Raw genomic sequence first — 18,698 nt, forward strand, 5'->3', positions numbered from 1 at the left:
AATAAGGATCATAGATTAGGACCATGGATTCCAGACTTGAAAGGGAACCAAAAGGTCTTCTTGGACAGTTACATGGTGTTTGCACATAGTAGGTGAACAGGTTAATGAATCATGTGTCCAACTACTTATACAGCCAGTCTCATTATCTGGCTTATGCACCACAAAGCTCCTAATACCCCACAGACTTCCACTGCATATTTGGATATAGCTATTAAAAAATAAAGTACTATTCAAATGTCATGCATGCTCACAAGAAGTTTAGCAAGTTAGTTTATGTTTTAGTTTTGTAAATACATTTTTTTATACTTGCAGAATTCATATCAATAAACCAATTTCTTGAGGGCATGTCCAGGTTTTTATTTTCATTTTGTCCTCAGAAGTTTGTGCAGATCCTTTCATAGCTACTATAGCAGTCATTAATGCGCTTGCAGGTATTTTCAGTTCTCCACATATGAGACGTATAATAAAAATACTCTGCCTGGTTCTCTGTAACTGGATGAGGCCATGTGATTGGTTTTGGCCAATTAGTTGTGAGGTGAGGTAACATGTCACTTCCAGGCTAAGCGTTTAATTGCCAGTACAAGACCTTCCGGAGCCCTCTTTCCCTCTGAACAGCGACTGGAAATATTTTATGTGGCGGCTCATTCACCAGGCTGGGTCCCTGAATGAACACAATGAGTACAGAGTCTCCTTGCTGGTCCACTGTGATGTTTATCGTTTTAAGGTCCTGAGATTTGGTGATCTGATCCAGAATAACTGATAGAGATGGTACTTAACAAATAGTGTTAACTGGCTAGTAACACCTTCCAACTGAAGTCCTGACTCTACATATCATGATGCATTAGTTAGCTCCAAATCAGATTGGGTTATCCCAGCAAATAGTGGTAGCGTAATTTCCAGCATATTATAATTACCCAATAATTGTTTATTGAATTAGTAAACAAATATAACTATTCAACTAACAGGAGTCTATTTAGACTTATTTCTCAATTGTCCAAGGGTCATTGAGTAATAATGGCTTATTTGCTTAAAAATCAGGAGGGTAAAAATCAAATTACTAAGTTGTTTAAGTTCCAGTGAGGAATACAGCACCATAGAAGCAAAAATGAAATGTTGTCTCACAGAAATTAAACTGACGCTCTTCATCTCACTAAATTTAAAGGGGTTTGAATAATAGCAAAGAAATGGCACATAAAACTTTGCCATCTGAGGAAAAGATAGAAACAAGAAAAAGTTTAACAAAATAGACAGTTGCTTTTTTCAAAGACTATTGGGCTAAGAATGTCTCACAAGTCATTCATTGTATGGATTCATATGCATATTATGCCAAAATTGGGGTGTAGGGGCAATGGATTTGATAGACGATAATCCTGCAACAGATATTTTCCTTGTCTTCTTTCTACATCCTTAATTTTTGAAATGGTCTATGAAAACTAGTGGGATCCAAGAATAACTGCAAGTAGGGCTGGGTGAGAATTAAATGAGTTAAATGAGAATTAAATGGTTAGATAGAGGATAGTGAAAGAGACAGAAAAAGAGAGAGGTGAGAGAGACAGAGAGAAAAGAGAATATTTGCCCTATATAAACGTTTGTTATTATTAGTGCATGAGCATTATGTGTATGTATAAACATACATATACATTGATTTGTATATGTAAGCATGTATACAAATATGTAATGTATATGTTTCATATGCTATTTGTAACATTTTAACATAACAATAAATAAGAATTATCCTTACAACATGGTAATAAACATGTAAACACTAATTGTAAAGGTTTCTTGATATTGCATTAAATATATTTACCGTAAGTTTTAACAATTCCTTTAGTGAAGGACATTCAGGTCCTATCTAAACTTCCACTCTTGAAGCATGTTTTAACTATTTCTTACTTACCTTATTGCACTCAACAGAGTATTGTCCTTAGAAAACATCTAGAGGCTGCTCCAAGATTTTTATGTATTTAAATTTTGTATTATATCAAAATATTGCACTCAAGAATGACGGCATCAATTTATTCTGTCATAAGCCCTCCTGAAACTCATGAGATTTCCTGTTTCCTTATGTTCTGGAAAATTACCGGTACTATCTCCCTTTTCATCAGCCTATTTGGTAATAAACATAACATTGTTTTAAATTATGTATCTTTTGTTACCAGTTAGATGGAATGTCTTTTTATATACATACTGATATACATTGACTTTTTTTTTTTGTCATTTTCTGGCTTATGTTCTTTGTGAATTTTTCTAATGGGGTGTTCTGCTTTTTCTTACTGATTTATCAGTTATTTATATGTGAAGGCTATAAATCTTTTGTATGTTATAAATAATTGTTTCAACCATATTATTTGACTTTTAACTTTCTTTTTGATCTTTTGCGTATACATTCTAACCAATACCTGAACACAACAAGAATTGCTTTACTAACCACCTTCACCCCACTCAACAAATAATTACCATAATCATGTACTGTGGAGCAAGAGAAATGTTAAGATTTTTAAGAACTTAGTGGATACATTCTTTCACATTCATTCTTGGCTTCTAGGATCAAGTGGGCAAAGAGCCATCAGTAAATTAATGGTAATATTATAGTGCTTCTGGCATACTTGTTCCTGAACTATATGAGATACCAATAGTTAAAAAGCTTTTAATTGTCCAACTCATATGAAATTTAAATGATGAAATAGAAGTAGCACAATCCATGGGCACATCTTATTTCTAATTCCATTAATGATCCAAAATTCCTCTTCAAATGACTTTTTGAGGTATTATAAAGTAAATTTTAATGTTTCAGAAACAGAACTACATATCTCAGGAAGCAGATAAATGCCACTGGATTTAGCAATCTGACCCACAATATAAAAATTTCTAATTAAAGTACTCTTTTTATAATGTTAATCTTCTAGCCAAAAATTTCCCTGGGACATGTTATACTGGAGATGAAATGTACTCAGATTTTAAATTAACTAGAGATCCCAGAGAAACCTAATAAACATTTTTATAAATGTTCACTGTAAGTAAATTTTATTGTGAAATAATCCCATTGTTATAAATAGCTCTCATCATGGGTATCATCACACCATGAATAACAGACCTAATAGAAATAAATGTTTAAAATGTTAATCTCTCAAATCTGGATTTGATATAGGTAAAAGAGGAACAAGACTTCATTTAAATAAAGCAGCAGCAGGATGATCTGAATGTAAAGGAGTTGCATAACAATACTATCAATCCATGATTAATCCTTTCAAAGATAGTTTCTTTCCCCAAGTGTTTAATTTATAACATTTTCACACTTTAAAAAACTGATGAAAGCTTTCTTATAGTTTTAGCATGAATGAAGTACTTTATATGAGCACTAATTACATGTTACTTTCACAATTACTCTAAATAATTACTACTAAATAAGATATCCCTTCAAAAATAATTTGTATTTTCCTTTACATTTACAAGCTTAAGAGGGTAAAGTTTTAGAGAAAATAAAACATTTTCCCGGAGAGTTGAGACCCAACTACATTGAATTTACCGCATATCACATCACAGGAAAACCTATATTGCTCAGCAAATTTGGTAAGCAATTGATGTTGATTTACTGAGCATTTTTCAGTGACATTATTCCTATACAGAGATCACAGATTAATATGCAAGGACATGCACTGGCAGAATTCTAAAGCAGGGGTCACAGTTATACATGGGTAACCCCTAATTATGAATTTTAAAAAAATATATCCTTATAACAATGTTTTCAATGTTATCATATATCTTAGTTTTTATGTTACCACACTTTGTGTTTTCATTTAAAAATAGGTTTAATAACTGCAATAAAGGAATGATTAAAAATGTTAAAACACTCTCTGAAAACAAAATAGATTATAAAAAACAATTCAATCGAGGAAAACAGAAAGTTAAATTACTTAATGACTGTAAGAAACTAGAGGTTATTTGACAGAAAATGGGAAAATGGGTTGAATTTGCTTAAAATAATTACAATCCTAGAAGAGAAATCATACTTAGCAAAATTCAGGAGACCATGGCTCTAAATTCATTATTTCTACTCTGTGACCCCAGATAAATGGTTTAGAATCTCTGGGATTCACTTTTTTCAGCCGTAAAATGAAGAGGCTGGAAGATGCTCCATCTACTTAATACTCTAATATTAAATAATATGTCAAGTCTCCCCAAGTGACTTCAAAATTTTACTTGGGTTGGAAAGCAACTGACCAGCCATTGCACAATTTAGTCTGTAATTCTTAAGCAAAACAAAAGATACTTTGCCATCAGCAGTCTGGGTATATGAAGATCTGTGGAGGCTTACTTAAAGTAAGGACAGTCACGAATAAATAGAGTACTTTTTATTGAACACTTGCTAGTCTCCATGCCAGCTACTTTTCTCAACAGATCTCTCCTCCTCATAAGAATCTTGTAAGATGTGGCAGATGGTATTTTGCAAGATGGCTGCAACAAAATCTCCCATCCTACATAATCGCTTTACAATATAACATTGACAGTTCTCCTTCAAGAGTTGTTCCTTCCCCTTGAATTTGGGTGGCACTGTGACCATGGCAGAAGTTACACTATGTGACTTCCAAGACTAGGACATAAAAGCTGATACAGCTTCTTCTGTTTAGCGCTCTTGGAATCCAGGCAGCATTCTGTGAGGGACCACAGACCACATGTAGACACCACCTGTAGGTGTTCCAGCCAACTGGCCCAGCGGAAGTACCAGCATTAACCAGCAGACCTCAAAGTGAAGAAGCCTTCAAGATGACTCCAACTTTAGTTACTGTCTTACTACAACTGCCTGAGGATCTCCAACCCCAAGTGACTCCGATTCATGAGAGACAATTATAAAATGTTTTAAATTAAGACCCTAAGTTTTGAGGTGGTCTACTATTTAGTAATAGTAACTGGAGAACAAGATAAGATAACTTACCCATCATGCAGGTGACTTAAGACACTAATATTTGAATCACACAGCAAGTAAGAAGATGAATGAGAATTTTAATACAAATACATTCTTATGATATTATGCCTCCTCAAAGATTTATTTTATTTGTAAAAGGTATTGAAGTAAATGTTTGGTATAAATATTCTTTAAGAGGCAGAAAAAAAAGAGCTAAACAAGTCATACTGCATCAAATCTATATAAGGAGATCCAAGCAATCTATTAATGATTACAAATAAGCCACTTGACATTTTAAAGATTGTAATGCAAACATATTAGCTTAGTTCCATCCGATAAAGCTGCAAAGCCCCATAAAATGAAATGAATATGTGCTAAATGGTAACTTTCAGATATTCTTGTTTTGCACACATTGACTCCATTTTTGAATCCTCCACAGTGCTATCAAGAAACAGGCAGAAGTCAGTTTTGCAACAAGGTTGGTTAAATTAAATCCCATCTCTTTCAGAAATTCCAAGAATGTCTGCAAACCTAAAAATGGAATTTTATTCTATATTCTTAATGTAGGCTACTTTTAATCTATGTTTATATCATGATGCATAAATGTAATGCAAAGCGCTAGAATGTTGATCTGCACCCTTTAACACTTACCGAATACCTGCTGCGTAAAGTGTGAAGACTTTTTTCTCATATATTATCTATTAACTCTTTTAGCCTCCATGTAAAGTAGAAATTATCACCATTTCAGAGATGAAAAATTGAGTCAGAGAGGGAAAATGGCATATTTCAAGGTCCCACAGAGCTACTAAAGTTGTAAAGCTGGGTTTGAACTTCCTCCCATCCTTCTGCATTCAGCTCAAGGGAAGGCTCAACTGATGTTCATACCTATAGACTGTTAATTTAAAAAGTTAAGTCCTTGTTTGGTTCCTTCACAGTGTTTATTAACAATTCACAGTTATTTTATTTTTTTTAATTTTGGTCTTTTTTTCCCCATCTATAAAGTTAGTTTCATGGAGTCAGGTGGCATTTCTGTCTGGTTCATGGAAAGACTTTTGGCACACCTGGCAGAGTTCCTAGTATATAGTTTGTGCTTAACACATAATGGTTAAAGAAAGGAATAAATTCTAGAACTGTAATTTTAGGATATCTGGCTCAAAAATCTGACTCTAAATGTAAGAATAACATGTACCTGATATTGGAAAATTGTAAAACATTTCAGATGATGTTTCTTAGCCAGGTGGGTTTCTTTTTGCTATTTTCCATCTTATAGATTAAAAAATTGAAAGGTAAGAGTATATTTGTTCAAAGTAATATTATTTATATTCTCTCTAAGGTTCCCCCCAAGTTTCAAAATTCTGCTCGCAAGCCTTTAGAGCACCGATCCATAGAGCTGAGCTCGAACTGGGAAATTCTGTTTCTAGGTCACTTGTTCAGTCACATCAGAGAGTATAAAAGCTTCCTCGAAGCAGATCAATGATGCTTTTAATCTGAGAAGCACCCCCCACTGGCTGGCTTTGCATCCCTTGGTTGCCACTTCTTCTGTGCAATTTGCATTCAGTCTGGGAGACAACTGTGTTGAGAGGGGCAAATGGCAGACTCTCCCCTTCCCTTACCCCTTTCCTATATATATAGGTATAGGTGCTTTTTGTTGCTTTATAAGGAAGCATTACTATGTTAAATTTTGCAGCGTTCCATGATTTTTTCTGAGCATCTTTAGAACTGAAAAACATTTACTCTTCCTGAGAATCTGTTACCTAGCACATTAATAACTTAGGAAGTTCCCCAACTCTATACAGGTTTTGGTTATAAATCAGTTTAGAACCCAGGCTATATATTCCCATCGAAGTATTAATAAAAATAATAATAAGGTCTTCAGATCAGATGACAAAAGCTCCTTTAACCCCTGATGTATTTCAAGTAGTAATTAGGATATGTCATTTTCGAGTACCTACAATGTGCCTATACCATGGTAGATTCCTTATATAATTCATCCCACTTAACCCTCCTAATAGCTCTGTGATTTAGATATAATTCCCATACTACAGAAGAGGAAACTGAGGTCCAGCAAGGGCAAGAAACTCCAAGGCCACTTAGCTAGAAAGAGCTGGAATGTGAACCTCAGTCTCTAATGTCTGAGTTGATGCTCCTTCCTCTTTGCTCAGCTCGTACTCTTCCTTCTAAGAACAGATCCTTCTCTAGGTAAATGTGGTTTCAATTTGGTGTTCCAGAAATGCACATCCCCCTTCTTCTGGAGTATCAAGTACACATATCTGTTTATCTCAACTGCCTACCAGGAAATAGTGAAACTTCTATCCTTGAACAAAACTTCCATCAAGGCCTAGGTTACTTTAGCACAAACTGCTGACTGCTTACACAACATCCATTTTTTCCTCTCCTTGCTACTTCCTAATAGCACCTAATTTGGATCAGCAATCACCCTCTTGCATTTTGCCATGTGAGTCAGGGATGGCTGATTTTTGATTGGTTTAAGCCAAGCGTGGTGGTTGGTCTCATTTGCCTTGTAAGTCTTTGGTTTAGGCATAAGGTTGTGTCATAATCCTGTTGAATAAGTTGTAAGGGAAAATATGCTATGGGAGCTTATAGGAAATGTTTCCTTATTCTCAAATAGGCCTAAATATAGATTATGATAAAGTATATTAATCAATAAATGGTTTCAACGATGGGCAGCTTCTGCGGAAAATATTAAAATCATTCTCAATTTTCGATCTCGTTTTTTGTGGAATTAAAGTTTAAGAAAACAGAACTAGAAAAACCCATGGGAGAATCATTTTTTAAAAACACTTTGAATACCAGAGCCCTTTTGAAATATCACCTCAACCTTGCTGACAAAAAGCCATAAAATAAAAGATGAAAGAATTTCCAACAACATAAAATATTTTGAATGGAAAAATGCTACAAATGAATTCAAAAGACAACTAATGAACTGGGGAAATTATTTGTACTTTATAACACAGAAAAATGGGCAATTTATTCAATATACAAAGAATTCCTAAGATTGATAAGAAAAAAATTCTATCCCAATTAATAAAAATGGGAAACATAAAAGCACACAGAAAAGGAAATACCATTGTTTCTTAACCACATGTAAAGATGCTGAGTCTCTCATAATAAGAAAAACTGCAAATACTTGGAACTATACATGCTGACAAACACATTCCAGAAGAGGGTGGCAAGGGTGGGGAAGACATGTCATTTTCACTGTCTGTATTTGTCCATTTTATTTTTAAACCATAGTGATCCATGACCTATAACAAAAGCAAACCAAATAAAATTTAACATATAGAAGTTAAATTTTAAGCCAATCATTCTACTCATGAAATGTGCCATTTACTGTAAGGCAAAGCTTTATTATACAGAATCCCTGTGTGGATGTGAGAGGGTGTGCATAATGGCATGTGTGTGTGAAAGAGAGAAAGAGTAAGAAACAAGGAGAAGGGCCAAGAAGCAAACTGAATAGTGTAATTTAAAGGAAAGTCTACAAGGCAGGATCTGGGAGTAAGGGTTAGTGTCATGCAGAAAGAGAGTGATAGAGAAGATTAAGAATGTCTTCCACATCTAGATCAAGGGAGGTCTTGAAATCCAGGCTAACAGACAGGAAGAAAAAAAGGTACCCAAAATAATCCAAAGGGCAATGGATAGGAATCAAGAACCAATTAGATATGAGGACATGGAGGGAGAAGTAGGCACACATAGATAGATAGATGGTTTCAAGCTTGGGTGAAAATAAAAGTCAAAAGGGCCCCTGGACACATGGGCAAGGGTAAGTTCAATTTTAAATACGTTGAACTTGAAATTATGGTAAGACATCCATGTGTGGAAACTGCTAGTCAGTAGGTAGATAATATTGTAGAACTGAACAATTTCAGGGATAGAGCTTGTGCCAGTTTGGGTATATTATGTCCCCCAGAAAAAGCCATGTTATTTAATGCAATCTTGTGGGGGCAGATGTCTTTAGTCTTGATTAGGTTGGAACCTTTGGATTAGATTGTTTTCATGGAGATGTGACCCACCCAACCAAAGGTGATAACTCTGACTGAATTATTTCCATGGAGGTGTGGCCCCAACCTTTCAGTGTGGGTCTTAATTAAATCACTGGAGCCCTATAAGAGATCAGACAGAGGAGATCAGGGCTGCAAGTGAGAGAGACATTTTGGAGAAGGCTGTTGAAAGCAGACTTTTGCTGATGCTTTGGAGATGCTAGCCTAGAGTTTGCTCCAGAGAAGCTAAGAGAGGACAAAACACTCCAAGAGCAACATTCTGAAGAACACACAGTAGCTGAGAGAGGAGCTGGAACACAACCTGGGATCAGCAGATGCCAGCCACATGCCTTCCCAGCTAACAGAGCTTTTCCAGACACCATTGGCTTTCCTTCGGTAAGTTATACTTGTGTTGATGCCTTAACTTGGACACTTTTATGGCCTTAGGACTGTAAATTTGTAACCAAATAAACCCCCTTTATAAAAGCCAAAACATTTCTGGCATTTTGCATAACGGCAGCATTAGCAAACCGGAACAGAGCTGAAGTTCTGAGAATCCTGAATTGTGTCTGAATAGACACAAACTTTGGTTGGGGGGGGGGCAGGGGGGGACATCTTGTATGATGGGCACTTCCTTTTCATTTTATCTGGTTTGTGAATATGCAAATGCCGTTTCTAGCTGTTGAATGTTATCCATTATATCTCAGCCTAACCCTGAACTTTATGTATATTTGTCATGTAAAATTTTTTAAGATAACTGTTTTGCTTAACTTCAACTTTAATTATTTTGACAACACTAACAAGTATAGTTTTTCTGTTTTTTTGTTTCCCCACTGTTATTACAAGAGCCAGTTTTACTGCAAGATATAATTACTAGTTTTGCAATATTTTACAGATCTTTTATAACACGGAGGATGCTTCTACATAATGTTTTTACATACTTTACGTTCAGTGTTTCTATTTTAATGGTCAACTGCTTCTTATTTCACAAATGTATAAATAATTATTTACCTGTCCTACTGATGGCTAGGCATACTCCCATCAGGGTGACAGCTATTGTTCATCAGACAAAGTGGGGGAGGCAAGAGAAGGATATTTGTTTTCCTTTCAAATATGCTGGAACCTGTGAGTATGTCACATTACATAACAAATGGGAATTAAGGTTACAAATGGAATTAGGGTTGATAACCAGCTGACCTGATGCTAAGGAAATTACTCTTGATTCTCCAGGTGGGCCCAATGTACTCACAAGCATCCTTTAAAAGTGAAAGAGGGAGGCAGAAGAGTAGGTCAGGGACATGCGATGTGAGAAGGACTCGACTTGGTTTTGCTAGCTTTAAAGATGGAAGGGGGACACAAGCCAAGGAATGCCAGTGGCCCCTGGAAGGCGGAAAAGGAAAGGAAACGGATTCTTCCCTAGAATCTCCAGAAGGGAAGACAGCCCTGCTGACAGCTTAATTTTAGCCCCTGAGACCTATATCAGACATCTGAACCACAGAATTCTGAGAATACATTTGCGCTGTTTTGCACCACCACATTTATGGTAATTTGTTACAGCAGCTTTAAAAAACTAATACATAGACCCATTATCAGTTAGCAGGATTGGTTAAGTATTTAATCTAAGGGAAGCATGCTTTTATCCATATGGTCATCAACTATTCAGTGCAGTTTTTTGTTTTTAAAGTGTTACAATACAGGTAGTCCCTTAATTTCATTCTCTCCTCAACCCACTTTAATCAGCCTCCTCCCTATCCCTGCCACACACACACTCCATTGAAATTATTCTTATCAAAATGAACATTAGCTAGAGTGAGCATGTAACTAATTGGTCAAAATGGGACACTTTAGAGAGTGAAAAAGGGTATTAGTAATTCCACTGTAATGAATGCTATGTATCAGGATTCCCCAGGCCCTCTAAACTACTGATATTCTGCTAAATTCACTGTTCAATTTTCAACTGCATATTATTAGAACTAATAAGCAACACAATGCAGTGTTAAACACTCTCATCTTCCTGAAGCACTTTCTTATTCTGGCTTCCAAAGTACCGCAAGCTCCTTCTTTTCCTTTCCCCTTTTTGGCCACCCTTTTCAGCTCTTTTGCTGATTCCTTCTCATCTCTCAGCTTTGGGATCTCTTATCTTATCTATACTTATAGATCTTATCTATAAGAGATAAGAGCTCTTATCTTAACTATACTCTTCTCATTCAGGCCTGATGACTTTCAAATTACTTATCAACTCTGATCTTAGAACCTTGGGTCCACATATATCGGAGGCTCAGACACATTTCAAGATTAACACGTTGAAAATGGAGCTCCTAATGTTCATGCCCAAACCCACTCCTCCTACAGTTACTCTTGATTGATGGCCACTTCATTTTGCCAGTTGCTAAGGTCAAACACCTTGCAGTAATCTTTGGTTCCACTAATTATTTCCTGACTCACAACCACTGTGTCATGCAGGGAATGACCTTGATGCAATCTGACCTCCAAGTATACTAACAGGTAGGCTTTCCAAGAGATCATGAAACAGAAAGGCTCACAGACTAAATTAAGATGCTTGGCTCACACTGCTTATTAAATCAGTTCAAAACATATGACAGCATGCAAGGGGAAAGAGATGAAGTGGGTGAACACACTTAGGATGAGGTGCAAGCAGTTTGAAGGATCACACTATTTGAATCTTGGGTTGCACAATGTTCATACATTTTTTGCTGCATCTGCCTTCCCGCTAATGGTGTGGTGATACAATCAGAGGTGAAATTTGAACAAGGAAGTCCAACAGACTGAAGGCTCTTGAGGTCAAAACACATACTTGGTCTACCGGAGAGATGCAAGGATAAGTATGCCTGGCCTATAGCTGTATCTAATCAATTAGTCTGCATTTGTCTGCATTTCTTAGAAGCAGGGCACATGGGGGGCTATAATGAAACCACAATGGGTGTCATCAATGGGTGGCTCTTTTAGGAATGATGTAGCTATCATCCCAGATCTATATGATCATACCTTATGATTTAGTCTTTTCATGCCTTTCTACCTATGCACACATTTTGTTCTATCATATATTCCATTTATTCCACCTATCTGATAGATAGGTAACTAAATTACTATCTGTATTTTATTAAATAGTACATATTGTGAGCTCTGCCTGTGCCTCACAAGCTCTCTGTTGACTCATTAACTAAACTTAACACGAGTCTCACTTATATCCCATAAGCTTCTAGTTTGCCTACTACTTATGCTTAATGTTCCTTAGAACTTTTATCCATCCTCTTTCTGTCTTTTATGACAATTAAATATTCTTAAAAATACTGAATTAGGAATCCCATAGGTTGTTGTTTAAAACATATCCAGACTTCAGATATTATGCAGCATGCTCACTGCAATAATCCTGATCCAAGACTCTGCCTTATCTTGCCTGGATTATTGCACTAGTATTCTAACTGGTCTCCTTGCTTCCAACCTTGTTCTCTTTGGTCTATGTTCAATATAGCAGCTGTGTTGAGATAATGAGAGGATCATGTCACATCCCCAATAGCTTTCCATCTCCCTGGTGAAAACAAGCCAAAGTCTTCACCATTACTTCCAAGGCCCTATGTGTTCTAGTCTTCTATTATATCTTGGATATCATCTCCTATCTCTCTTTTCCTTGTTTATACTTCTCCTTGAATATTCCAGGTATCCTCACAACTTAGATCCTCTCATTATCTGTGTTTATTCTTCATGGAATTCTCTCCATATACCTACACTTCAAAATTTACCTTCTTAGTGAGTCCTTCTCTGACTACTCAATCTAAAATTTTACTTTTCTTCTCCCTAGATACTGCATGTTCCATTTTTCTACTTTATTGTTTTTCTTTTTAGCACTAACATAATATTTTACTTATGGCTGACATTTTTAATTTACTTAATACATATTACCTATTATTTTACACATTTTACTTATATTGTTTATCTTGTTCATTTTATGATTGTCCATGAGAATATACTCTCCATGAAGGTAGTAATTTTTTTGTTTGCTTACTGCTATATTTCTTGGTTCTGTAATAGTGTCTGGCACATAGGTGCTTAATAAATACAAGTAAATTGAATAAATTAATGACTATTACTCCATGTGGGAGTAAACCTATATATAAAAATCACAGTAAAGAAAATTCAGTGCTACTTATTTTGAAGATCATGAGCTTAGAGTTAGTTAAACATGAACTTGAATCCAGGCTCTCTCACTTATAGGTCGAACCTTGAAATATGGAGTAGACTGGCCAATATAAAAAGGAGACAAAAGTCACTCAAGGCTGAGGGATCCCTAAAAGTTGAGATGGGAAATTTCCTGGCACTTACGGAGGAGAGAAAAACACTTACTTTGGTTGGAGTAAAAGAAAACATGAAATATATTAGTGTGAAATAAGCTTCAAAATATAATTTGTTAATAGATCATGAAGCTTTCTGGTGAAACTAAGGTGAGAGAACTTGTTATATAAGCAAAAGAAAGTGATGAGAAGTTTTTGAATGGTGTGATTAGAACTGTGAGCAGGGAAATTTAGTCTGTTTTAGAGGGAGTTAGGCTGAAGGGAGTGATGTCAATTGCAAAGTTATTTCTGCAGTCTAAAACACATGTACTGAGGGCATGAACCAGAGTGGCATCTGTGAAAATTGATGACAGAAAACCTAATGGAGAAATGCTGTAGAAAAGGAATTGACTACATATGTCTCAGTTTTCATGATCAGATCATTCTAGAGAAGAAACAGTATGTCCCATATGTGAGCCTCAATGACTCTTGGGTCATGTCATCAATTACATAATGGACAGAGGAAAAGAAGCAGTTTTTTGAGCAATGAAACAAAGTTTCTACATACAGTTTGAAACCGAGAGATGAAAAGGCCAAGGGATTTTGCATGAGACTCCTATGCCAAGGGGTTGAAAGAGGAGAAAGAGCCAGATAATGAAAAAGATACAGAACAGTCAGGCAGGGAGAAGGACCTGATGAGTATAGAGGCTATGAGAAAAGATTTTCAATGACGGTAGAAAGCCACGGGAGCTGAAAAAAAGGCATTTCATTGGGTGACTAAGAATAACTATTTGTTGAAAAGTTAAATGAATGAATAAAGCACACACTACTCTCGAGTAGTTGACCAAGGAAAGAAAGAACCATATATTATGACTTTAGCAAGATACTGAGGAGTGGTGTGTTTGAGGAGAGGGGACATACACCTGGATGTGTGTGCCTGCATGAGTTTTAGATAGGGTGAGTCTCCAGGAGAGGGAGAAACTGAAGATGAAAGAGAAATGGGGTATTTTCATATATATGGTTAGGAATACAGTGAAAAGCATGCTCAAGGTCACAGAAGTAGAAATTAACTGTACCTATAAAAAGGGTGTTCTCCATCCAAGGATGGGTGGCAGTTAAGTGATACAAGTCTGGGCTCATGCCAGATGGTATTTCTTCTTGGTAAATTATGAGGAAAATTCATTATAGGCAGAGATCCTAAGGTAGCTCATATTGCTTCATCTCAATAGGGTTAACAAACTGTAATGAGTATAAATCATATTTTCCAAGTTGGGGACAGCTGAAGATAATTGATATTTCTTAGAAACTGGGACCTGTGAAGATAACTGATGACTTTTACATTTTCTCTGGGGGAATGTCACCAGCATGGTTCTCTCCCCTTCAGGAAAAATTTCACCTTTCCTTGCAGACCACCGTGTAAACACTTGAATGAAGCACTCTATAGAATCCAATCCTGTCTGTCTTGAGTTCATTTGTAATGGATCAGATAAAACCTACAGTAGCCAGTACATGCTCAGGCCTTCAGAAACACTTCAGCAAAAGCTTTCTCAATTTGAATAGCTAAGACACAAACTTATCAAACCTAACTACGTGGAGTATCATCTTCTCATGTGCTTCCTTTATAAAAAGGCATAAAATAACATGCCCTATCACCTGTGATTTGTGCAGCTTCTTTTTCAAAGGACAAACAGGTTTATATCAATGGCTTAGGTTAAATAAAACCAGTAAGTGAATTTTTAAAATATTTTATGATCTATTACAGATTTTGTAATATTTAGACAAAGGTAGAGTAAACGAATGGAGTCTAGCAAAATGTGAGTCCGTCTGTAATCGCTTCATTACATACGTGAGCAATGCCTTAATGAGATAAGAATGTACGGCCATACTAAGCATTGGAGAAAACCTCCTGAAAAAGGTAGCTCAATAAAGTCATAATAAGGCATAAAATAAATCCTTATCTTGTTTTCCTCACATATGTTCTTTCATTTAGGATGTGTATTCCTATTCTTTAAGTCTTGGGAGGGTGGGGGATGAAAAGGTTGAGAGTCAAGAGAAAGAGAGGGGAGGGGAGAGAAGGGTGGCTATAATTAAATTCTTTGTGCCTCAGTGTCTGTATCTATAAAATGGAGATAAAAATAGTACCTCACAACTCCAAGACTGGCTGTGAGTATTCAATTAGATAATATAATGTGCTTAGAAGTGACACACCTAGCATAGAGTAAACACTCAATAATGTGTGGCAGAATTATTATTATTTACTGATAATGAGTAAACTATGGCATGGACAGGTTGAGTTGCTTGCCCAAGATTATACAACTAGCCTTTGTGAAAACTTGGATGGGAATCTTAATTCAAAGTGAGGCTGAGTCACAAAAACTTTCCCACCAGTCTCTGTTGTGCTGCTACGCAAGAAAACTGGCCGAGGATAGAGGATATAACTATGCCCTAAAATAGATATTTCCCTTGGGGAATCTTTCATAGTTTTCAGCCTCAAGCCTCAATCAACTATGCCAAACAAATCACTAACTAAATACATACCACAATCTTAAAAAAAAAAAAAATCAATGAGTCTCTAAAATTGTATACACTTTTTGCCAATAGGATTGGGTCTATAATTTCTAAATTTCCATTTAGAGTGTAGTTTTGATAAAAGTCACTTCTCTCAAGTCTTCAGATTGTTCCACTGAGCCAAATAAATAAAGCTTTAAAAAAAGAAATTCTAGCAATTCTAGCACATTTCATTTCAACGTTCTAACATATACAAGGCTCTAATTTCTTGTATTAGGCTTCCTGCAATATTGCAAGTGTGGAAAATGCCACTGAGGAGATTCCTCATATAGCAAGTATTACATGGTGCACAGAATCTGACCTAGTTTGGGAGTGACTTTTTCTGAAAAATACAACAGAATCTGTTACATACAAGTTTAAATTAGCAAAATCAAAAGAGATCATATGGGAAGAAATTTTCAATAGTCATGTTCTTAAATAGAATATAAATACATTTTACATAATGAAAATTTAATAAATATAGAGTATATGTTTTCCTTTACATATCAAATATCCAGACAAATCTACTCAGTGAGATCAGTAATTTTTATCTGATATTTGTCCATGCCTATTATTAAAGTTATACATATAAACCTTTAATGAGCTTCCTGTCTGTTTTTTTACAAACCATTGGTAGACTATAAGAGAACCTTATGGGTAATTATATAATGAAAGAACAAATCCTTTGTTATGAGATTCCCTATTCACAAAGAATCAACTTATGCTAAACCTAGAGAAGTCTTATTAACAAAACAGCATCATGTGAGAGAATCTAATAAAACAGGGTCCTAAAAAGGAATGAAGTTCTGATACATGTGACAACGTGGATGACCCTTGAAGACATCATGTTGAGTGAAACAAGCCAATCACGGAAGGACATATATTGTAGGATCTCACTAATATAAAGTAAGTAGAAGAAGTATACTCATTGAGTCAGAATCTAGAATTTAGGTTACCAGGGGATGGGGCAGGGGTAGGGAATAGGGAGTTAAAGATTAAAATGTACAGAGTTTCTATGTAAGACTATGGAACAGTTTTGGTAGTGGATGGTGGTTATGGTAGCACAACATTGTGACTGTAATTAATAGCACTGAATTATATACTTGAATGTGGTTAAATGGGGAAATGTTAGGTTGTGCATATGTTAAAAAAAAAAAAAACAGGGCAAAAACGAAACAGCTCTTGATGGAGGAGAGAAAATAAAAGGCACTGCAAAAATTCAAACTAGCAAAAGCAATGTTAGATTATCTCAAATGGAGACGTTCTTTGGTTTGTAGAACAGAGAGTAAAAGTTGACAGACCTGTGAAGGAAATGGGCTCCGTATGGGGTCAGGGGTGGTGACATAAGCAGCCTGTGTGTAGGCATAGCTCTTGAACAGAGGCTTAGAAGAGGGAGTTCGCTCATAGCCCTGTGCTAGGCTGACTGTGACCTGCAGAGAAGGGTTTGGGGGAGGGAGGCAGAGAGAAGGAGGAGACATTGTAAGCGACCCTGGAAGGACTTCTTTCCAACACCCTCGAAAACAGAACATTAAGTGGAAAAGGAGAATGGAAAAGTTGAATCCTAAATACAAGCAGGTGATATTAGAAACCAGTACACCCCAAGAATTGTGGCCATCAGTGTCATGTTGGCAACAAGGTAATCAGGAAAGATATGAGAGTGGGATTTAACCATCAAGTTTCCGCCCGGACACAATGTTAGTGCTGATATGGGATGGTACTCTTCAATTTGGCAAAAAAAAAGCATCCAAGAGCAAAGCATCTCTGAGCCCAAAGTAAACAAAGCCAGAATCCATCAGGTCAATACCCTGGAAAGGAGGGAAGCTTTCATAACCTAAGCATAGAACTAGCTTGGTACAGTGAGAAAAGTAGGCCTAAGAGTTTTTTACACCTTCAGCAGAAATTTTGCTAAAGGATTTTTCATCATTGTGGGTCTAAGAAAGTACAAGAAAACACCCAAAAATGTTCACTGTTGAGAGAGAGCGAGACAGAGAGAGAAAGCACGCAAACCAATATGATAAAAGAATTTGACTGAATTCTGTATAATATAAAAAAGACCTTTACTTACATGTATTCTCCATTTAGTTTTATTTGAACTATTTTAAGTCACTTTTCTCTTTTCAAAAATGTTACCCTGAATAATAAAAAATTGTTACTACATCAGCAAGTTGCCACTAAAATAAGAAAATATTATTAAACAAAATTACTGGCTTTTGCTCCTGCTCCAGCCCATTGCTCTAGCTGATGGAGAGTTTAATATGTATATGTGTCTGTCTTTTGTTTTACTTCATTTTACAGAGTGGAAATGCAATATAGTGTGTCCCATTTTCCTGTAATACAGTGTATATCAATAGCAGAGTATCTGAACAATCTGCTTAAAAACAATATTTTGTCCATGATGTCAGATAAAAATTAAACAGTTTGAATGCTTTCTCTCCCTCCCTCTTTCACTCTCTACATACACACACAGACACACATATGCATGCTATGTGTACATATGTGTGTGTGCATACATATTTACTTTGAAAATGTAGATATACATTATATTATACCTACAGATGCATACAAGATAGAGAACATCGTTTATATTAGTTGTCCTTTAGACACTTTACCTGTTGAGAATAGTGCATTTGATGATGTAATTGAAAATGTTCTTCTCTAGTAACTTTTGATGACTTTGGCAACATTTCCACTTCCTGGATGGCTTTGATGCTCACTTGTTGAGGCAAAACTTGGAAGAGTGATGTGACGTACATTAAGATGGACTTCTTATCTGGATAAGTGGTGGCAACGTCTGTAAACATATTAACACCACACATCAATTTTTGGTTTCTATATTTGAGACTCTGAAAGGGGAACGAACAAATCAATGTTACAGGAAGAAGGCAGATTAATGAGCACTTGATTGTCCATGAATGTCCCCTAGAGATTAATTAGTACATGATCATCAGGCCAACAATACCC

At 36.0% G+C, this 18,698-nt stretch overlaps 1 protein-coding gene across 9 annotated transcripts in view; it reads right to left on the reverse strand.

Moving 5' to 3' along the window:
* Nucleotides 1-18,698, reverse strand: part of DMD (dystrophin) — a 2,178,366-nt gene that overhangs the window by 1,774,261 nt on the left and 385,407 nt on the right. For 8 of the 9 annotated variants that reach the window (XM_037821041.1, XM_037821047.1, XM_037821044.1 and 5 more), the window contains 2 exons: nt 18,347-18,528; nt 17,039-17,167 (listed from right to left, as the gene is read on the reverse strand). In XM_037821041.1, the coding sequence (XP_037676969.1) occupies nt 17,039-17,167; nt 18,347-18,528 (311 nt within the window). The remainder of the gene's footprint in view (nt 1-17,038; nt 17,168-18,346; nt 18,529-18,698) is intronic. The other variant, XM_037821045.1, reaches the window with a different exon arrangement.

Source organism: Choloepus didactylus, chromosome X (assembly GCF_015220235.1).
Source record: "Choloepus didactylus isolate mChoDid1 chromosome X, mChoDid1.pri, whole genome shotgun sequence".
In the NCBI taxonomy this organism is placed as follows: Eukaryota; Metazoa; Chordata; class Mammalia; order Pilosa; family Megalonychidae; genus Choloepus; species Choloepus didactylus.